At 35.1% G+C, this 22,548-nt stretch overlaps 2 protein-coding genes across 8 annotated transcripts in view; one reads left to right on the top strand and one right to left on the bottom strand.

Annotated features, from left to right (window-relative positions):
• LOC113508407 (vascular endothelial growth factor receptor 1) overlaps window positions 1-14,427 on the top strand; it is a 35,984-nt gene extending 21,557 nt beyond the window's left edge. For 3 of the 6 annotated variants that reach the window (XM_026891429.1, XM_026891426.1, XM_026891432.1), the window contains 17 exons: window positions 64-248; window positions 507-646; window positions 1,285-1,579; window positions 1,729-1,881; window positions 1,997-2,121; window positions 2,668-2,851; window positions 3,161-3,412; window positions 3,497-3,721; window positions 4,336-4,492; window positions 5,049-5,137; window positions 5,523-5,552; window positions 6,841-6,992; window positions 7,362-7,484; window positions 7,966-8,135; window positions 8,581-8,725; window positions 11,806-11,974; window positions 12,898-14,427. In XM_026891429.1, coding sequence (XP_026747230.1) covers window positions 64-248; window positions 507-646; window positions 1,285-1,579; window positions 1,729-1,881; window positions 1,997-2,121; window positions 2,668-2,851; window positions 3,161-3,412; window positions 3,497-3,721; window positions 4,336-4,492; window positions 5,049-5,137; window positions 5,523-5,552; window positions 6,841-6,992; window positions 7,362-7,484; window positions 7,966-8,135; window positions 8,581-8,725; window positions 11,806-11,974; window positions 12,898-13,301 — 2,998 coding nt within the window. In that variant the 3' untranslated portion in view covers window positions 13,302-14,427. Of the gene's footprint in view, window positions 1-63; window positions 249-506; window positions 647-1,284; window positions 1,580-1,728; window positions 1,882-1,996; window positions 2,122-2,667; window positions 2,852-3,160; window positions 3,413-3,496; window positions 3,722-4,335; window positions 4,493-5,048; window positions 5,138-5,522; window positions 5,553-6,840; window positions 6,993-7,361; window positions 7,485-7,965; window positions 8,136-8,580; window positions 8,726-11,805; window positions 11,975-12,548; window positions 12,590-12,897 lie in introns of all 6 variants that reach the window. The other 3 variants (XM_026891431.1, XM_026891427.1, XM_026891430.1) reach the window with 3 other exon arrangements.
• Window positions 14,428-18,033: 3,606 nt separating this feature from the next.
• LOC113501105 lies at window positions 18,034-19,899 on the bottom strand. Of its 2 annotated transcripts, XM_026882137.1 has the most exons (3): window positions 19,435-19,896; window positions 18,708-18,773; window positions 18,034-18,143 (listed from the first exon to the last, which is right to left on the bottom strand). In XM_026882137.1, exons 1-3 carry the CDS (start codon window positions 19,621-19,623, stop codon window positions 18,081-18,083), a joined length of 318 nt encoding a protein of 105 aa, XP_026737938.1. In that variant the 5' UTR covers window positions 19,624-19,896; the 3' UTR covers window positions 18,034-18,080. The 2 variants fall into 2 exon arrangements, with proteins under 2 accessions (XP_026737938.1, XP_026737928.1); XM_026882127.1 differs by lacking the exon at window positions 18,034-18,143 and having other exon boundaries at window positions 18,154-18,773; window positions 19,435-19,899.
• Window positions 19,900-22,548: the final 2,649 nt, after the last annotated feature.

Here is a 22,548-nt window from a genome sequence, read left to right as displayed (position 1 = left end):
TCTTTTTAAAGCGTGCAATTATGTTTTTCTTTAAATTATTATTCTTTATTTTTTTTATAATAGCTTGCTTAATGACCGTCCGTTACCTGAGATACCGACAAAGTATCATATCCAGAGAGTACCTGGGCCTTCTGGTGACGTCAGCTTGTCTATATACAACACTAAAGTCAATGATAGCGGTAATTACACCCTTGTCGCTTCCAATGGGTATTTGACAAAAGATGTTACGTATGATATCAGAATAAAAGGTAAGAAAGTTGTTTTACAGAGTCCCAAATGTCAAACCAATTGTTTGAGTTAATATTAAAGAAAATAGAAGCGTGACGCGTGACGAAAATGTTTACCCAACGCCGATGAAGAAGTTTCCCTCCAAAAAATGTACATGTACCAACTTAGAACACTATTTTTCAGTTTCCATAAAATATTAGATTCACCTTCTTTCGAGACGCATTGGTAAGACTATGCAGCTTGGTCGAAAGATATTAATTAGGAAGTTTGTTCCACAGCGAAACCGGAGATAGACTTTGGGCCCCAAGTGGATAAGAAGTACATGGAGAATGTGATAGCGACACTCAGATGCATCGTGACCGGGTACCCTCTGCCTGATATCACTTGGGTATTCTCTAACACCGAGGAACAAACACAAGTAACAAGCATTTTTATCTTTCTAACCTACTAATATTATAATCGCGAAAGTTTTTATGTTGGTATGGATGTTTTTCCTCTTTCACCCAAAATCCACTGAACGGATTTAGACGAAACTTGTTGTATAGATAGTTTTTAACCCGGATTAACACATAAGATTGCTTTTATCCTAATTTTAGGTTCCCGTGAGATCATTTTCTATTTGTACCCTAATTTAGAAGGACGTGTAATAGTAAACTTGCAATAATAGATAAAGATCATGTAAGATATGACCATTTGGCTCAACTTTAAATAGGAATTGTAATCTGTTTATTTTATTAAGAGTAGATCGAATTTAGCATAATCAATGTTGGGATGGAACTAAATTTTTATGTTAATTGCGAACATAAAGACTTCCTAAAACGACACGTGACATCCGAGGACGACTTAAACTAGTTTTGTCTTGGAGTCACTCTGCGAATATTGATTCATTAGACGAATGTTGAACACAAGCGGTCATTGATAATGGCTATTGCAGAATTAGTTAAAAGTAAGAACATGTTATTGTTCCAGTTCTTCGCGACACAAAGCTATTGATTTTTATAATAATATTATTACATTTATAGTGAAAATAAATATTTTATATAATTTTTTTTTTAGGAAAGCACAAGAATAGTGCAGGAGCCTAACAGCGTGTACAACGTAACCGCTTACTTAGACCTTTCCATACACGCTTCTGGAAACATATCGTGCAAGGCCACCAACTCCATGGGCACATCCATAGAGACCAGAAGACTTCTTGTATACGAGATCTTTGGAGGATTCGGAATCAAAAATGCTGAGAACACTTGGTTCTCCCAAAACCAAGATGTTATCATCACATGCATTGCTTCTATATACGATTACCAAAGCGTAACTTGGTTGGGACTTGACGCAGAAGACATGAACGAAACAGGTAATAAACTTTATATTATATTCCCAAAAAATATTGGATACGTATTTTTTCTTCTATCTCGTAAATAAAAAGTGAATATTAGATTCAAATACGCTATTCTGGTATTATTTACACCATTAACATTTTTTATGTTTCACTTTTATTTCAAGCCGATGCAGTGGAAATCGTGATGAGCCCGTTCTCGCGTATTGCCAAACTAAGGCTGCCCCACATTTCTGTAAACCAAAGTGGTCAGTACGTTTGTCGAGGCAAAAAGTTTGACAACACCTATAATGAGGAAACTATCAACATTTCAGTGGCAGGTATGTTGTTTTTTTTTTTCAACAAGAAGTTTTCACGAAATCATTGAGGTGATTTCATTACTATTGAGTATATCCAAATTGATACTTATTACTAAATTTTCTTTTTAAATTCTAGCTCTTCAACCACCAGAAATTAAAGAGCCAATTGTTGATAAATCTGAGGAAGTTTATCGTTTCCAACATATACAATTGAATTGTCAAGCCGAAGGAGTACCCCCACCTGTATTGGAATGGTACAAGGTAAAGTTTTAATCATTATTAAATGATGTAACGGTTTACTCACGCGTATTTATCTAGGTAGCCCGACTAGTTTCGGACCCAACCGGAGTCCTTAATCATGAGCAGACGCGGCGGGATCGCGAGTCGAACTCGCGTCGAAATACGCGTGAGTAAACCGTTACATCATTTAATAATGAATCATTCTCACAACAGTTACTATCAAAAAAATAAAGTTTTAATCATGATCCGAGCAGAATACAAATTTCGTTTTAACGTTAGCAAAATAATTATTTTATTCATTCCTTGCTACTCACGGGACGTCTGCATCATACTGCATCATATGTATATTGTAGATATTTATAAACAAAACAATTAAAAACATATGATAAAGATGAATAGAAGCGGTTTACTCAGGCGAATGGATTGCCCGACTAGTTTTGGACCCATCTGGAGTCCTTAATCATGAGCTGAGGTGGGAGAGTCAGATAGTTGTCGTAAAACTTAACTATAAAATGTCAGGAAATATTTCAAAGAAATAAAAGATGTAAAACTAAATGACTTTTTCAGGATGGCATTCTCATAGTAAACGATACTGATGGACGAGTGTTCTTTACAAACATTATAAATCGTACTATTGTGAACTCGACGCTAGAATTACCGCCAATGACGGATGAGTATGAGGCCACCTACGAATGCTTGGCCAACAGCGATGGCAGGACCGCCAGACGAGTTTATAACATAGCCATTAACGGTAAGCTTGGTGGTATTACAAATATTGCTAGATCTAATTGTAATTGAGTGTGTCAGACTTAGCTAAAAGGTCATATGGCTATTTTTCTTATTTATTGATTTACTCACATACATTTTTCTTGACAGCGTAATGTTACCGCAATATTAAGTATCTAAGGAATTGCTGTCATTTGATTTGTTTGCGAACATAGATAACTAGATGAAAAAAATGCTTGTATATTTCTAAAACACTTCAAGATATATTGTACTGAATTAGCATTGCTTACATAAAGCAATATGAGTTTTTTTTGATCCATTTGATTGTTTTCAGCAGAAGCGACATATACAACATATCTAAGCGTCATTATAGTAATAATCTTCGCATTAATACTTGTCGTGTTGTATCTAACATGGAAGGTTCGTAAAGAGAAGCAGTTTAGACGGGAATTAGCCGCTGCTGGCCTTTTATACTTTAAGGAAGGTGTCACAAAGTCTCTGAACCCAGATCTGGGTATCGATGAACAAGCAGAACTATTGCCTTACGACGAGAAATTTGAGTTTCCTAGGGACAAATTAATTTTCGGTAAGCACTACGTGAAATTATGGGGTTTTATAACAAAATCAATCAAAACATTTATCTTATTTATTAATAAAATACTTCAAACAGGTAAACAGCTAGGTGCAGGAGCATTCGGCGTTGTGTACAAGGCAGAAGCACGTGGAATCATAAATGCTGAAGAAACAACAGAGGTAGCAGTGAAAATGGTTAAGAAAACGGCTGACAATATGTATATCAAAGCGCTGGCCTCAGAACTAAAAATAATGGTGCACATGGGGAAACACATAAACATTGTGAATCTGCTTGGAGCTTGCACTAAGAATGTTGGGAAACGTAAGAAATTAAACAATATTTACACGTTTACTTACTTATTTGAAATACATATTACAATCTTTTTGCCTGCAAAAATACGTGATAACTGTCTGTCTGTCACAAATATACATTTTTCCTGTAAAATATGGGCATTACTAATTATGCATGAAATGTAACGTATATTAACCTCATTCGATTGTGGTATTTGTGATTTGATCTTAATTATTATTTAACAAATATTACTTTGATTTTCTAAAATAACAGATCTTTTTTTTAAATTGAAGTATGTTACTCTTTATGACATAAGCTACCGGCCGATAAAAGTTTCAGAGATTAGCTGGGACAAACAGACAGACAGTCAAAGATTAAAATAAAATTATACCATGAAATATTTTTTTAAACGCACTAATTAATTTACTCCTTGAATGACGATTCGTTTTATTAACATTCAAGTCACATGCCCAAATATAAACCCAGACTCAGAACAAGCATTCTTAGATCACACAAATGCTTGTCCCAAGCGGATGTTGAACTCGCGACATTTAGCGCACAAAGGGTTTGGCGAATTGACCTATACCTCGCCATTCGGATTGTTACTCCAAAATACTAAAAATATTTTTCTTTTGCTTTTCCAGGTGAGTTGATAGTGATTGTCGAATATTGCAAGTTCGGGAACATTCACAATTACATGCAAAGGCATCGCGAGGTTTTCATCGACCAACTGACTGATAATAAGGAAAAGAACGTCGGACGAGTCAACAGGGGATTTTCCTGCAGTAGCGGCAGCACTGGGTAATTCTTTTCAACAAGAATATATAACACCAATACATAGTGTTATGTAACGGAGAATGAAGGATGGAGGAGCTCGTGGCTAAACAACAACCAACTAGACAAGTTGATCGATAACATGTTAAGCTGCTCTTGATAAGGTCGATCTGTGGATTCATGACCATCTATGCCATGTAATAACGAGTTCCTCCGTGTTTCAGAATGCACGTTAAATTGTGGGTCCCAGTTATTTACACACCTTTTACGTTGCAGAAGCTAGAAAGTCTCTCAACCAGGTTTAGTTGTATCGGAAATGTGTCGAATTTGGCCCATAGAATTTAATATTTTTGAGGAAAGGCAAATTTCGAAATGATTTATCGGCTGTTTCGCTTATTAACTTGATTACTGAATCAGTTACAGTTACAGAATCATCTTGATTATTGAAACATAGTTAGAAGCTTGCTTAAATGCACCTATATTATGTATGTCTATTACTCTTTGGGTTATGAGCTTAATTTTGACCTTTTTTACTTAATCAAAAGCAAGATTCTGCTTAACAACTACTATTTTCTTTTTGCAGAGCCCAATCAGATTACTTTGCTTCGAGTACTCAAGACACAGACCACACTTGCCTCAACACTGCCAACACGAACAGATCTGCGAGAAAAGGTATATTAAACTCTTATAATTTTTCATACCCTAATAATATCCACTCTTCATTTTTATTATTTAAGGTAATTATTTGCGAAAGGTTGACAGCCGCTCTCCAGGGGCATTCCTTAGGGCTTGTAGCACTGTAATTTGAGATAAGCTTGTTTTACAATAAAGTACAGGCATTTGTTGACACTTTAAATGTACTTCAGTTTGCATCAAATATTTAAATACCCGTGTCATAAACGGTGGAACTGTCATAATCTTAGGTGTCGAATTTGACTACCATATCCATGTGACTACATTCAATACAACAATAGTTTTGTTATAAAGTAAACCTTAACATCCTTGACTTGAGGAAATAATTAAATATAATTATCTTATTTTTTATTGTTTCTACCAGACAACACTAACCAAGCGGAAACTGGAAAAGGTAAATCTTTAGGCAGTTTGCACTTATAAAAAAACACGTAGGTCTTTGACATTGACTTTTCAAGCATGTTGTTGTATACCATTGCATTGCTATCAAAAACAAACTTAACTTATGCTTTAATTTTTAAAGCGTTTAATAAATTCTTTTTTTTAATGTTCTATTAAAGAAAGCATTTTAGTACGAATAAACTGCATAGATTATCAGACTGACTTTATTCCGATAATAAAATACATTATTTATTTTATGATTACATTTCTAACAATGGAGAGCACGTGTACTCTGCATGTTGTATGTCATACAAAGTAGTGCACAAACAATACGACTGTAAAACGGTCATTTAAGTGCCAATTTGTCACAAAGCACACAGTTTTTGTTTTATCACCATTTATCTCATTTTTGCATGCATCTGGTTGTTATCGTGCAAGTGTTCTGAGTGCGTTTATGCTTAATTACACAGAATTTAATTTATTTCCCAGCATTATAATTTATTTAAGTATCTATACCGTCATGCCTCTTTTTCTTTAGAATACAGTTTTAAAGTTAAGAAGTTTAAGCCTAATGGACTGACATCTATAAAAGTCCCAAATAAATAGAAAAAAAAGTAAAGAAAAAAAAACATTTTATCGTTAGATACCTCGGTTTGAAGTCAAGCATTATTTCGTGTCAAAGTTTATTGACAGTTTTTAAGTAGTGTTGGTTTTTCTTTTATGGGACTAACTTGAGACAACCAAAAGAATACTTAAAGCAGACCTCTTGACGTTATCGCTGTGTACATTTGCCTAAGAAAAGAGTTACAGAATAATCAATTTATTGCATAGCACGTGACAATGACTAATGACTTTATTAGTGCTTACAAATGACCGACAAGGATAATATGACTAAAATGTAACCTACTCGATGAGACATAATGAATTAGATACTATAAATAAATTTCCACGTAGATAGTTTGTGTGTGAATTACCTATAGATATTTATGCACTGTATTCCCACCTGATTTTGTATATATTTATTTAAATGTTAGTGGTATAAGATTGTTAATTTAAAGCTATTTTAAGTCTGCATTTTATTGATTAACCAAAAAACTACACGAATACTAACATGTCAATCAGTTTTAAATACTGTCTCAAACACTTTCAGATATTGAGTACCGATAAAAAAACATTTCAAATCGTTTTCAAAATTAGTTGATTTTTAGTTTTCGACGATTTCTCTTTTAAAATAATAGAGAATCGGACAACAGTTCGCTGTATTGTGTAAATGAAAAAGGTTTCCTTTTAAAATATTCCAGTGTCGGAAGGCTACGTGCAACCAGAGTGGCGGACTAATTACGAGAGTGACTACAGTTTCGACGGGCGGAACCCGCGGCCTCTGACGTCACGCGACCTCCTCGTGTGGGCCTTCCAGATCGCGAGGGGTATGGAGTACCTCGCCAGCAGAAAGGTACAGCATCCTTTATTCCAATATAATAGTAACGTATGTTCCGGGAACTAAGATAAATTAATTACTAAGCTCTAAAGGTCGCCCCTATGAATTGTAATGTACTTAGAGATAGATATAAAATAATATCTGTTAAGTGTTGTTTGAACTTTTCGATGTTTGGTTAATGTTTTACAAGCAAGAGTTGTGGAACACATTCAAAATGTTAAAATTACTTGATATCACAGATATACCTATGTATCTGTAGATCACTCGATTTTATTGTCTAGATTTAAAAAACCAATGCTTTCACACTGTTTGTTTTGAAAGCATTCTATGTTATGCTTCATGTGTCAATAGGATTGTACCTATATGCGTATTGATAAATTCCAGGTTCTCCACGGAGACTTAGCGGCAAGAAACGTCTTATTAGCCGAAGACAACATTGTCAAAATTTGCGACTTCGGTCTTGCAAGGAGTATCTACAAGAACGATGAATATCAAAAGAAAGAAAACGTGAGTAATTCGAAAATACCTTTACAACCACTTTAGTCATCGCTAAGGTCATTCAAAAGTAAATAGAAATACAATGCTATTAAACGATCAAAGAATACCTTCAGAATAATAATTGTACAAAAGATTAACATAACGATGTCCTAATTCTATCGTACCATCCTTCCTTGTTAACGAAAAAGATCATAGATTCTAAAACATCATTTAGCACATATCCTTATTGAAAATATACATACACCGCAGCGACGATCAAATATTTACGCTGTACATCTTTACAAAACTAATTATCCGACCAAAATTTCTGGTAACGTATCTTAACAAAAACCTACATCTCGTCTAGTGTTCGTATAGAAATCAAAATTCATCAATCAGAATTTCGACGTTGAATCGGAACAAGAAATGGAAACAGTATAATAATGACATAACAGTATATACATGTATAAGCTATTTGTATGAAATTAACAAACAATATTGTTCTTTCCAGAGTCTTCTCCCAGTCAAGTGGCTGGCCATCGAGTGCATGACAGACCGTATATTCTCGACGCAGTCTGATGTGTGGTCGTTCGGGATTGTACTGTGGGAGCTGTTCTCTCTTGCCAAGACGCCATACCCCAATGTGGGCCCAGCCAGCTTACTGCAGTGGCTTTCTGAAGGGTACGTTTTGAATTTTAAAAGATATACTAAGGTTATCAGGGTGAAGCATTATAAAGCGTGGATGTTGCTTAATTTTGGACAACGTCAATTTTAGAATATCAATTATTATTAAGAAGAATCCTCAACTATAGAGATACCGTACCCAAGATTATTGTAATTCTTAATTTATTTGAAGGTGTAGCTGTATTTTAGAAGGCTAGATCAAGTGGATTTCCAATTGATGTTTAGGTAGTATTTGCAGTTTAAAAAAAAAAGGAAAATCTTGTTGTAACATTAGTATGGATTCTAATTTAAACTTCTTGAATTATTTAAAACTACTGAACCAAAACGAATTCAAATTTCACGGTCACAACAAAATCGTAATCTCATAACACGGTTAAGAGGAAAATGTATGTTGTTGTTATGACCGATAAGATTGTTCTATTGTTTTTTAATTACCGTACAGCAACCGTCTGGCGAAGCCCATGTATGCAGATGGCCGCTTGTATGACGTCATGATGCGGTGCTGGGAACAGAAGCCCACGTCAAGGCCAACCTTCTCACAACTGCAAGAAATGATCGGCGGATTCCTAGAGGATAACGTACGAAACGTAAGTAACCAGTCTGAACTTAAGATGATTTAATAGACACTTTTTGAATATACCTAAGTGAAAAGGGAGAAGGTTGAGCAGAATTCATAAGAAATTTTTATTAAAACCAAAATATGAAAAAGGATAATAATAAGAGGAAAGATAGAGTCCGCTGCTACAGCTAACCGATTATTTTATTTTCGCTGCTAGCGCCATGCTGAAACATTTTCTTACGAGTACAAGTGGTACTTTAACAACGCACGCACCTTTTGGTAGTTTATCGTAAACGACACAGATGGCGCTGTGTGTCTGTCTTCAAAACTTTTAAACAGATATACTTAACTGAACACAAGTAAAACAAAGTAAGGTCACTCTAAAATAACGAGGATATACTTTTACTGGACGTGTTAACTGACGTAGATTATAAACTCTTAGAAACCAGAAGTGAGGACAGGTTTTTAAAAAGAAAGCACGGTTACGTCACAAATAATTAAACCCAATCATTACAAAGATAACTTGAAGTTAATACATCAAACTCTAATTACTGCAAAGGAATATGAATGGCAATTATCGAAATAACAATATGGCTGCTATGCTGAATAAATACAACGAAGGTCACGGAGATGTTCCAGCGAAGCCAGCTGACACCGGAGAGAGAGCGTTGCTAAGAGCGCTCCGTCTTTTATAGCGGACTGCTTGTCAAATCCCAGGTTCGAAAGAGGTTTCACTAAGGATCTTGAAGGAGGTTTCACTTTGAAAAGGAGGTTTCGTTAACACGGCCGTTCCTGACAGCGAGGCGTCCTCGACCGCATCTTGCTTGGAGTCTTCACTAGCTCAAGCATCACCAGACTGCTGTCGCTCTCAGACTGGAAATAATCATCTGCAAAATGACAACAACACATACTAAACATTTGTTTTCTTGCGACACTTGTGTCGAAGCTGGAAAACAGAAACCATTTGAAGTGATTTTGTTAAGTACGCGATAGTGAGCGTGCACTCCCACCATCAAGTACCCAACAAGCGAACAGAAAGATTTCAGGAATGTTATTGAAATGGTAAACTTAAAAGCTATGACTTAAAAATATTGCACAGCAAAATCAATGATTCTTAAAAGTAAATAAACTTAAAAGCTAAGACCTAAAAATACTGCACAGCAAAATCTGATTCTTAAAATTAAAATGTAAATGGAGCTTAGTAACATTCCAAGCAATGAAATTCCCAACTTTCATTGTGTAGAATGCTAGCCAAGATAAACAGATGGTATTGAAGCTGATATACTTAACCAGATCAGAAGGCATGAACTGTAGGTCCAGGCCAAACAGAAGCCATAAGCCAGAGGCTCAGTCCAAACAGAAGCCATGAACCAGAGGCTCAGGCCAAACAGAAGCCATGAACCAGAGGTCCAGGCCATACAGAAGCCATAAGCCAGAGGCTCAGTCCAAACAGAAGCCATGAACCAGAGGCTCAGGCCAAACAGAAGCCATGAACCAGAGGTCCAGGCCATACAGAAGCCATAAGCCAAAGGCTCAGACCAAACAGAAGCTGTGAACCAGAGGCCCAGGCCAAACAGAAGTCTTCCTGTTGCTCTGAACTCTCGAAGACAGCACAGCATGCGTCCAGCGTGACTCGCCGCGCCAGAGCACCATACGCCCGGCAGCCGTAGCCAAACCAGCCAGCAGTTCCAGCTCGCAGCGATGATGTACACGTAGGAACTTACAGGGCTCCCGCATGCCAGAGTCCAGCTTTGCTGCACTCCACGAAGCCTTCTACAGAGTCGCCAGCAGCGTATTCTCGTGGTTGTTTTGGTTTTGGTGAAGTTGTATTGACGCCGCTGATTGTCTGTAAACAATTCTGAGGCACGCTGTCTCCTGAGAGACATAAATGCTTCTCGATTAGGGTTACGGTTGTCAAGTGTTACGTCACACACTATACAGCATGATACTTGTGTAGAAGCCTACCAGCCACTCAATTTTTCTTGAGCTCGGCCGCTCCTGACCATTATCAACAAAACGTCCAAAGTAATCTATTTCAGTATCTACGAAAGAAATATTTTTAAATTAACCGAATAAAAACCAGCATTCGTGACAGTACTCAAAACTTGACAACAAATAAAGTCCTTCTTGACACATAGGTATTAACAAAAATTCAACTAAGTCTGTTATTTTAAGTTTCGCATTCGTCGCAGCAGCCCTTATTCGAGTATCAGTAATACCTCTGACTATTATTGCAACTTTCAGATCGTCAGACAAACCTTTTTGGTATAAAACGCAAAAGAGACTTTCGGCATATGTCATGAACTTATAATGTTACACATAACCTCAACGAGCTAATATTCAACCTAAGGCCCGATCACGCGTGGAATCACGGCAGCTATATGAGTTATCACAACGTCTATGACCACTTCATGGACTACGGAACTCACGGTGTTTATGCGATGATAAAGCGATCTACTTCTCAACATGCGAGAACAATTACGACACGATCTACGCGAATCGTTTTGGTTTTTAACACTTTTTCAAACGTTCGGACATGTCTCGGGAAAAGCAGAATAAAAATAAAAAGCTCACCGATACTCGTGGCACAGTCAAAAATAAAATTTGCAGTAATTAGATGAAATTCAACAAATCCTTTACTTTAACTGAAAACAGATGGCACAAACAGCACAAAGCACGTGGTCTATCCCACTTCTGATCTTAGAAACCAGAAGTGAGGACAGGTTTTTAAAAAGAAAGCACGGTTACGTCACAAATAATTAAACCCAATCATTACAAAGATAACTTGAAGTTAATACATCAAACTCTAATTACTGCAAAGGAATATGAATGGCAATTATCGAAATAACAATATGGCTGCTATGCTGAATAAATACAACGAAGGTCACGGAGATGTTCCAGCGAAGCCAGCTGACACCGGAGAGAGAGCGTTGCTAAGAGCGCTCCGTCTTTTATAGCGGACTGCTTGTCAAATCCCAGGTTCGAAAGAGGTTTCACTAAGGATCTTGAAGGAGGTTTCACTTTGAAAAGGAGGTTTCGTTAACAAAACAATATTTCAATATGACTATCAGTCTCGATCGATAACTATCAATTACCTGTCTATTCCAGCACTACGTGGACCTCAACTCCGCGTACATGGAAATGAATGTGGGTGGTGTTGGTCAGGAAGACTACCTGGCGATGGTTTGTGCACCAGACTATAACAATCTGGTGACACCGAGCCCGCATCACTACGTTAACGACAGAAGTTTCTTCCCAAACACACCGACGCAAATTGGTAATTATTATTAAGTTTTATAGTATTAGATGATCAGAACTATTGGGCTCATAAAAAGAGAGATCAAAAAGACTGTTGTTCCCATTATTGGTGTTTTTTATTCTTAAATAGCCATCGTCGTGTAGTCAGCTTTAGAGTAGCGTTAGTTGGTTGGGTTTATTGGGTAGAGGCCTATGCCCAGCAGTGGAATGTTATATCCAAGTTACGCACACAGTGGAACGAGCCTATGTTCTATAAGTAAATTGAAATAAAATAGACTCATATGTTTTTTTCGAATGATTCATTTTTAATACAAACACTATTAAGTAGTAATAGTAAGTTGTATGTTTTTCAAGCAGCCGAAGTCAAAAAAGGTAAAATTAGTAAGCATTGTTATTTAAGTTTTATAGAATCTGAATTTAAGGCTGATATTTTATAATTTTCCAACCTGTCATAAGAATACGTCAAGAAGATATCTGACTTCCATTTCAAAACATTTTATCACCTTTATAATTTTGACCTAAGACATACATTCATACTCACCTACATTATACAATTTACAAAATCATATTATAATAGCTTTTCTCTCCATCAGACGGAACGGATAACACTACTTTGTGATTACACAAACAAACGGTAAAAACGCATGGTGTTCATCGTTGTAACTAACAATGGAAACTGTGTGGGTGTTGGTACTGATCTCAACAAATTTACACACACCTTTCTTAAAAAATATTTTAATTTTTGGTATAAGATAAACGGTGTTTTCTGAAAAACACTGTTTAATTATATTTTGAATGCACCGTTTTTTAAAGGAAGGAGTACACGCAAATACTAAAACAATAAAACACACGTTTGAATGATTGTGATCCACTTCTAGGTGTGGCATGGTTTGCTCAAGTCACGTCAACTAATACCGTTCTAATATTGAATCACGTTTCCAGACGAGGAAGGCTATCTGCAGATGAGTCCGGCGACAAGACAAAACATATTCAGTCCACGAACTCAGGATACTAAATTTGATTTCGACGCTCGCAAATTTAATCCGAGGGAGTCTGAAGGTAGCTGTGGTTCGGAGCTCACGCCGATGCTTACTTTGAACAACCTGCCGGCGAGGAGCGGCTCGGAATCCGACCACGAAGGAAACATATCGCCTTACCTCAACATGTGTCCGACAATCAACGAAGAAACGGACGACGTGTTCGAAACTAACCAAAACAATGCAAAGAACGCCCAGAACACGGCGGTCACAAATCCCACGTACATAACACTGGATGTCGACATTGAGAAGAAACCTAAAGATATTATTAACTCGTATATAAACGTACCGAACGGTCTAGTCAAATAATTTCATTTCGTGTAACAGAATAAGCTAATCTCACGTACTTTATAATCTACTTGTGGAACATTATTCTCATTACCAGCGTAAATGTTAAATTTTATTACTGTTTTTTGATCTCTTAATTTCTTTGATATAAATACTATAACTTCTTTGTGTAGAATTTATGTTACTTTGCTTTCTAGATAACCTTGATTTCTTTTCTTATCGTTTTCTCTTCGTAATTAATTTGTCTTGTCATTTACTTGTGTAGGCTTATTCGTAGTTGTATCTTCATACATGTTAATAGGTTCGTATCATAGGTGTATTGTGTGTACAGACGTGTTTTATGTTTATATGTGGACTGCATGTGGTGGCCTATTTGTACGGTGTGTAGAGACGGGAGACTTTGTCGAATTTTTGCCACTCGCTGTTACCAGTTGGCCAGATTTGTGCTTGGTATAATTTTTCTATGAGTACAGTCGCAACCAAAATGCTATAGTTATTATTTAATGAATTCAGCAGGTACCGTTGCTGGGTACGTTCTAATAAGTATGTAATGCTGTTTTATTTTACAAAGTGATCGTTATTGGAAAGGTATTTGACGTTGATCTGGCAACACGTTTTATGCCAGTGCCATAGTTCGAGGCGTGTATGTGATATTTTGATATAGGAATTCGTAATTGGACGCGTTAGTAAGAATGAGTCAGTATTTACGTTTTTTTTTAAACCCACCATTATAATAATATTGTAAATATGATTTTAATATTCGTACATCTTCCGAAAACATTCCTAAAATGTGTTTTATTTTTATTAAAAGCTGTTGTTAAAATATTTTGCAATGCATTGCCTTTGAAAGTATCTAAATATAGAAACTTCAGAAATCCATAGTAAGTTTATGAATAAAATTATTTGGTAAATGTATTGATTTTCAAATTGATATTTTTCGTGATTGGAATTAATCAAGATTCATCTAGAATTAATATTAGTATTCTTATTTTTTCAATCAATGGAATGGATTGTTGATTGAAACAGTTGGTAGGTAAGGCCATTGAAGGCAGTCGATGCATTTATGCTGTAAATGATGAAAAAATATTGTTATTATAATTTTACAAACTATACATATGCCGATAATTTTTGAATAATCAAAGATATATTTATTTTTCATAAAAATACAGATCGACTATTTTATTACATACACATTGACTGCTATATTTTAAGAATATAATATATATGTATGTAGGTACGTAGTAACTTTGTAATGTATGCTACTTCCGATTTGTACGTGTTTACTATAAGTAAGTAGGGTTTTGTTGTTTTTGATCAAAGTATATTTTTGTTGTACAAATTATATAGATGCCATATATAAGTAAACTCAGTACCTAATATAAAGCATGGAAATATATCAATGTGATATTAAAATTATTTTATTATGAGCGTTTTATTTCTTCTGATATCTTTATTCATTATTTAACAATGAAAAATACACTATAGACAACCCTGAGAAACAACCAAAGTTGTAGAATTTTGATAAAATCTCAAATACAGTCGAATTTACGACAGACATTGATAGTTTCGTTCTATAATATCTAATTGTAAAGAGAATCAGACATTCCACTTTGAAATGACACTGTCAGCGAGCTACTGAAGAACGGTTTAACTGAGTAGATAACGTTTTTAAATACGCAGGTAAAAACAATTACTGGTGGTTATATCTAGTCATTGAATCATTTCAATGACTAGCTACTGACTGCCTAGCTTTTTTTGAGTAAAGATGCCTGCCCTCCATAAATTTAGTTTATTCTACTCTAACATATAAGTTCCAGTCTGAAAATGTTATAAAACTAACAAACGTTTTTCGAAAACAATCTAATCTAATCTAACCTTTTTATTAATCACAAGTCCGCTTTTTATCGATACGTTGTACTTTATTACGAAGAACTGAAAGTTACTCACTAAGGTGGAGTTCAGCTTGAATAGAACTTGTAGGTTTTGTGAACACAATATGGCAACTTGTGAAAAATAATACCAATTTTATTTTCTTTCGAGATTTTTTTATCAATTTTTTAAGTCATTAATAAGTTTTGACCTAAATTTTATTGTTTCTTTTTAAATGCTTTCACAGGATTACATAAAGGACTCAAATTTAGATTTAAATTCATTAAAGTTTTGTTTAAAATGACACAAAAAGAATGTGTTTAAGATTCAGATCACCTTAACTCGTTAGCTGCACACACCATAACTTTTCAAACCTGCGACATCGAAGAATCTAAAAAACAAAATCTCCTTGCCCTCAAAGTTCGTGATTACCGATACTTTCTTGATAGAAATGAACGTAAACATGAGAATATTATTTTTGTGGTGCTTTACAAATCCCGGAAACCATTGTATAAATTGACTGCTTACCTTCCCACAACTTATTAGAAATCAATACAGGAAAAATCGCCTCCATTATATTCGGTGCTTGCTTAATGAATGCGGGCGTATCGTGTATTACACAATATGTATACTTGAAAGGAAACGAAATCCTCTGAAAATATCGAATAAATCAGATATTATAGTAACAATAGCAGCCTACAAACCTCCCACCAGGCTTGCGTGTTGCCACCAAGCTAGATCATTATGGGGTCTGTAATTTTAATTATCATTATTTGTAATACAGGTTTGATAAGGGTGTGTGATTTACCTTCAGCGTTTCCGTCAATGGTATCTCAGAATTACAATATATACAACCTGCAAGCGATAGTAACGAACAGATATTCCGTGGCTTCAAGGGGCCACCACGACAATGGACCTAAAGAAAATCCATCAGATATGTATATCTAAATAATTAACAAAATAATAACTCGATAGAATCTGTCTACTTCGTCTAAATGCAAACTCCACGAGTATTTTTCTTTACGAAAAACGCGTCTCTACTTTGGCTCGCCATCATCAATTTTACGCATTACTTATTGACAATGTATTAGCGTTTACGTTTAACAAGGCATTTACACCAGGTGGCTCATCTTTTATACGGTCGTTTCGTCAACAAAGGTACAGGTTGACGTACTGCCAATGAACTCTACACGACCAGACTAGGTACTATAGAATATTTCTTCAAAAGCAGAAGTTCCCAATTATTAGTTCACCTTCGCTATTGCACTAAAAGGCTTTCCGACTACTTTATTAGGCATTCTTACCGTATTATTTGGGTCACGACATGTTTTCGCAAAAATACCCACACACGTAACATTCAAATTACCTAATGAGATGGTAATGTTTTTTGAGCATTAAAGGCCGAGTATTGTTTATGTTTGAGCAAAAACAACGCGTCAGTTTATCTAACAAGCACGAGGACGTTTTAATGAAGTGTCGCGAAGGACAGCCTTATTTAAAACATGTCGCAATTCTTTTTGAAGTTTGTATTAAAGTTTCGAGGAAGTTCTCAGTGGATTTAAGAACCGTATCTTAAAATACTAAGAAGTTAGATTAAACATTCAGAAGTTACATAATGATGGACTTTATTTCCGTTGAGATAGAAACAGGCCAGGGAGCAAGTCAGTGATTGATTTAGATTACTTTCTTTTGTAAATTGTGTTTATAAATTTAAAAACGTTTGCACTCTTTTTCTCCTGTTCTTACTCATTATTGCAATAATGAGTCACTTCACACTACACAAGCAAAAACAATACGTGTATTAAAATATTTTCAATAAATATACCGCTGTATTACGTATTTTTAACCGTAACTAAATTCGGACGGTATGTTTTCTTTTTGTGAATGTGTAATCTAATTACACCGGACGTCTTGTATGGTATACGTAATTAATATTCTGTTCGATGCGAAATAGCTGCAGTTGGTGTAAAAAAAGCTGAGCTTGGTCCAATAGTTTTTATTTTATGAGCCTATGTGATGACTAATTTTAGTTAATTAAGCTGGGGATAGGTTATGTAATTTTTTAAATCGATTTTGGTCAGATTAGTAAACAATTAGATGATATGAAAGATTATTTGTGCGAGTTTTTTACAGTCGGCTTAATTTTTAACAACTAATTATTGATTACGTTCTTTGAAATAGTCCTTTCAAATAATATATATACTGTAATATTAAAAAAAGGTTCTAGTCCAAAAATGAGTGATTTAGAAAATGCGCTTAAGCCTAAGCAATTCTGAGAAAAAGTCTGTTTGTTATAAAACAAATCAGATAGTTTTACATTTATTTTAAGCGTTTATGGGTAGACTTTTAGGTAATCGATAAAAGGTAGTATTGAAAAGTCGAAAAAAAATACTGGAACTAGAACTATCATCACCTCTCTCTATGAACAGAAAAGATACTTCATTCTAACAAACAAGAAAATGTATCTTTCTTCATCACTACTCTTTTACATCAACACCATCAATACGTTCTACTACAAATCTAATTCAAATGCAGTATTATTTTGTACAAAAAAACTTAATGTCTCATTCGAGTTCCGCAGGCAGCAATTTAATTGTAAATTTGTGTCGTTCCGGCTTGATTCTAAATGTGTTGTTAGAATGACAAGTGGACTACGTTTGTTACTCTGTTGCTACAGTTTGCTGCTATTCGTATTTGCTATTTTTGTGGAATCGTAATTTCTGACATGTTTGTACGACTTAATATTTCAAACCACGTACGGACAGTCCACCGCGTTTTAGTGGTAACGTTTTGTTTACATCGTACGTATTTCAGTACTTAGTTGATTATCTATTGCTTGCTAATGTGTTGTCATTTTTACGTTTAGATACAAAAAAAAACAATAATTAAAACAGATTATTTATTATGTTTTAAGAAATACACTTTTCTCTTTTACTCTTTTGGAAATAAACTATGAAATAATATGTTCACCATTCTCTCTACTGCTTGTGCTCCCTGTAAGAAATTCACATCAGTAAGACATGCATGTAATTTTATTTCTATGGTCTGTAAAATGGTAACATGATGTTATATTTGCCTAACACAGGAATCATCATCATTATCAGTCTTATATAGATCTAAATCACTGCTAAGCATTGATCCTTTGTTTTTGTTTTTGTCTATCGTACACAGAAGAACAGAGCTTGGAAAAGGTGATTTAAAAAAACATGTTATATAGTTCGTTTCTATCAGGTATTTCGGTAAAATATGTAGTTCTCCAGCGGAGCGTATTGCCTCGGTCGCCGGTCGCTGCCATTTGCCGCACGATAGATCAAATACCTGCGCTCGATGCACGTCGCTACTACAAGTGTGTTTACCCATCTTTCACCAGCACTGAATTCAGCGTATCTTATTTTGTTCTAGCTCTCAAAATATTCTACTGAAGTCAGAAAAGTAGATGTTGGTTGATGTTAATTCATCCACTGTTGTGACTTCTGTAAAGCTGAGTATTTATGTTATTTTATTTAAGATTATTTTTAGTTTTGAACTGAGTTGTAGATACAATAGTTTCATACTCACGTTAGCCCAAGCATTCATCACAGTATTCGGCAGATTCTTTAACATCTCAGCAAAATCTTCTATGGCCTGTGAAATATATATAATATTCTTCTTCTTAAATGTTAAAAAAATCTCGTAATAGTTAAGAATAATAGAACTCAAAAAACTAAAAGCTGCTTTACCACTCCGAAGCTAAAGAAAACAAATATCTCTTATTAGATAATACTAGCGTCTGGTTTCCACAGTTTTATTTCTCGGAAACGGTTTGACGCAGTATCTTGAAATTTTACCATAGTGTCGAATCCTCGTGTAGATATTCTGGTAGTTTCAATTTTCACATTTTGCTATTTTATTTAAACTAGGTTTGCTTTTTCAAAATTTGTGAGGGAGGGACGTGAGCCCGGTATCGTACTAGGATTGGTTTCGAGGATTTTTTCCTTTAACTAATAGTTTTGATAGGCATCCATGACAGCTTTTGTACCAGGAATATTTTTTAGGAGAATAGAACAAGTTTGAGAGTGCTTCATGTTTTGGGAAATAACGCTGGCATCAGAATTGCAGATGTTCGCGTTAATTCCCAAATAGTATTGATATGAAATTTACCTTCATAGACAGTTACTACATAACTACAGATACGTAAAAAGTATTTGCAAAAAATGAAATGTGCTCAATCACCATGACATATTCAGTTCTCTACATATTCATTGAATATACCTATATATATATATACTACCAATTACAAACTTACCGTTTGTGGTGTTGTACTCGTAGGTGCAGCAGTTGTTGTTGTAGTCATTCCAGGAGTGCTGGTATTCGAAGGCACTGAAGCTGTAGTGGTCTCAGGCACCGCTGTCGTATTATTTTTGCTATCATCACAAAACACAACCTCTAACGTAAATACCAACACAAGGAACAGCGTCGCGTACGTCTTCGCCATTGTCTCTGTTCAACTGAACCACTCAAAAATGAACACTAAAATATGTTTCGTTGACAACCGAAACCAAGTCTTTGTACTCCATGACGCATATAAAGAAATAAATATTTTGGAAACAGCGATGTAAATTTTTTCATGGTTATACTTTGACTGGAGGCCGCACAGAGTTTTTGCTGTGATGAATATTCAATTAGCAGCTCAAGACAAAAGTTTCGAGTGTTAATTCAATACAAACATAACCACTGTGTAATATAAACAAAGTTTGAGCTATAGAATAACAATGTTCCTTTCAAACGCGTGCGTTGGAGTTTTTACGAGAAACTAATTTATTAATTTTAAAGGATTAAAAACTTTTTCTATAGAGACAAAAAAATATTGTTTTTATCCTAAATTAACTGTTGCGCGCGAGTTATGAAAGTATAACTTTGGATTTTATGTCGGGTTTATAACAGTCGTTTTATAGTCGTCGCTTTCCCCTCCCCTCTCTACTGCTATTCATTGTGGAGCGTTAATAATATATTGATTCTATAGCCTAGCTACTTAACACTGAAAGAATTCTCAAATCGGACTCGTATTTCCTGGAACCAGTGAACTTAAGCAAACTCTTCAGCATTATAAAATTAGTATATAATAATAATATATAATAATATATCCTGGGACAACTCACACACGGTTATCTGATCCCAAGCTAAGCAGAGCTTGTGTTATGGTAACCAGACAACTGATAAACTTACTTATATATTTTTAAATACATACATAATATAGATAGATTACACCCAGACACAGAACAAATGATCATGCTCATCACACAAACATTTGTCCTGGGCGGGAATCGAACCCACGACCTCCGGTATAGCAGTCAGGGTCGCTAACCACTAGACCAACAGGCCCGTCAAATAGATATCGTCGTATAGATATGGAAGGATATCACTCTAAAACATTAATATTTATGCATAAACTTAGCAGTATTTAAATGCCAGCTAACGGGACTGTATTAATGTTTCTCAAAATTTTCGTTTGAGGTGAGTGCTAACTGGCCTTAATTTTACCTGTGACATTCTGTGAGGTCAAATACTTAGGCGTCAATATTTATGTTCAGGTTGAAAAGTAAAAGTTAATGTTGCAAAAAGAGTTAAAAAAACACCATGGAACTTCACTATTACGTACATGTTTATTTCTTTGAAAAATGTGCTGAACCGTTTCCGAAATCTGATAATAATTTTGTATGTTGTTAATTTCAAATGAGATTTAGACGGAAAATAAAACTTAGTAATACTGAGCCTTTCATTCTAGGATCAAAATAAAAAATATTGCTTTAAATCGTCAAAGGTACAAGAGCTTGTAACAGGTCTCAAAATTTACATGTTTCGAAATTGGTGTTTTTAATTTAGTTGCAAATGAGTAGCGTCGCTGTGAAATGGTTTTAGAATATATTTTGTAAATTGTCTATTTTCTTAATTAGGAGACGATTATAGTTTATTTTTTTTAATCTTATAAAGTGAATATAGACTGCACTGTTTCCTGCCGATTTCAGGCCCTCTGTTATTGCGGGTCTGCTGGCAGAGATTCATATGAAATAAGTAAGATACTCTTCTCCCTATTTTGACGATTTTGTTAAGTTGTAAACTATTAAAAATGGGAATGTATGTAGAATAAATTACTAAAATATTCAGTTCAGGTGAGATTTAAAATAACATATTAAATAGAAATAAAATACAATTTTAAAGAAAAATTTTATTTATTCTATTCAACCAAATGCCCGAAAAATGTTGTCCATAGCTTGCGCGCTCTGTAAAGAAGAAGATCTTGAGTAAAACACATGGCATAACTGTATTTTTATTGGCACAAGATTTTTAATAACAAATGTGATGTAAATATTAATTTAAGTCAGATTTTCATGTAGTCCAAAGGGTTTTAGATGTAACAATCTATTTCAATGGTACATTTACAAGGCAAGGAAAGGAACAAATTCCAAAAAATGCCTGCGGGTCACCTAATGGTGGGGAATCACGGTAGTCCATTTACATTTGCGACACACGAGACGCCGATGCGTTTCGGACCATTTAATTTGGAGCCCTCAAGAAGATGGCACACTCTATTACCCTCTGCGATATCCAGAGAATGAATTAGGGTTCATTTTCCTTACCCTTGAGAAAGCTCAAGGATCAAAAATTCATGCGACTACCTATTTAATGTGACTTCCTTTTTGAAGGTAGTAAATAGCAGTAAAATATAACTCACATATTTGCAGGCTTCGATTAATTTAAGTGGGATTTTTGTGAAGAGCGCTGCCCAGTGTTGGAAAATCTGTAAATAGAATAAAAGGTATAAGATCCAGAAATGGTGATCAAAATACTCTAAATCTTAACTCAACAAGTAAAAACAATATAAGGGATTGTTCCAGTACACTTCGATACATTATTGGATATTAACGTTTTAAAAAGTGTATTTGCTTAGCAAAATAAGTCATCGTCGTGTGATGCAACTCTTTTTTACTTTCTTTTTTTTAAAACCAACTTCGAGGAATTTCATCCTTGTGTCGCGGGAGGTTTCAGAAACATTAAATTCACGTGCACAAAGTTATTAGCTTAATCATTTTGTCTGTGAACTAATATCTGCAATTTTGCAGTACATTACTACAGACTTACCGTTTGTTGTATGGGAGGACGAGTGGAAGTAGTAGCGGATGCCGTCGCAGCCGCAGTAGTTGCAGCTGTTGTAGCCGCAGCCGTGGTAGCAGCAGTCGTGGTGGCATTCTGACAAACACCGACCCCAGCAAAAAACGCCAACACAAGGAACAAGTACAAGCAAGTCGAACTCATTATCGTTTGCAACTGTAACTGAAGTCACTCTGCATAACCTTATATACGTGTGATGACAAGCGAAACAGATTCAGATGAAACAATATTTAGGTTACATAATGTACAA

Source organism: Trichoplusia ni, chromosome 2 (genome assembly GCF_003590095.1).
Source record: "Trichoplusia ni isolate ovarian cell line Hi5 chromosome 2, tn1, whole genome shotgun sequence".
Taxonomy (NCBI): Eukaryota; Metazoa; Arthropoda; class Insecta; order Lepidoptera; family Noctuidae; genus Trichoplusia; species Trichoplusia ni.
Note: the sequence above shows the minus strand (reverse complement) of the source record. Positions and strands in the feature narration are given on the sequence as shown.

What these genes read in the sequence shown, in the direction of transcription:
- LOC113501105 (XM_026882127.1), bottom strand. Translation starts at nt 19,623, where the DNA reads ATGGCGAAGACGTACGCGACGCTGTTCCTTGTGTTGGTATTTACGTTA. An exon ending in CGAGTACAACACCACAAACG is followed by an intron (nt 18,774 to 19,434) that starts GTAAGTTTGTAA and finishes TATATTTCACAG; the next exon opens with GCCATAGAAGATTTTGCTGA.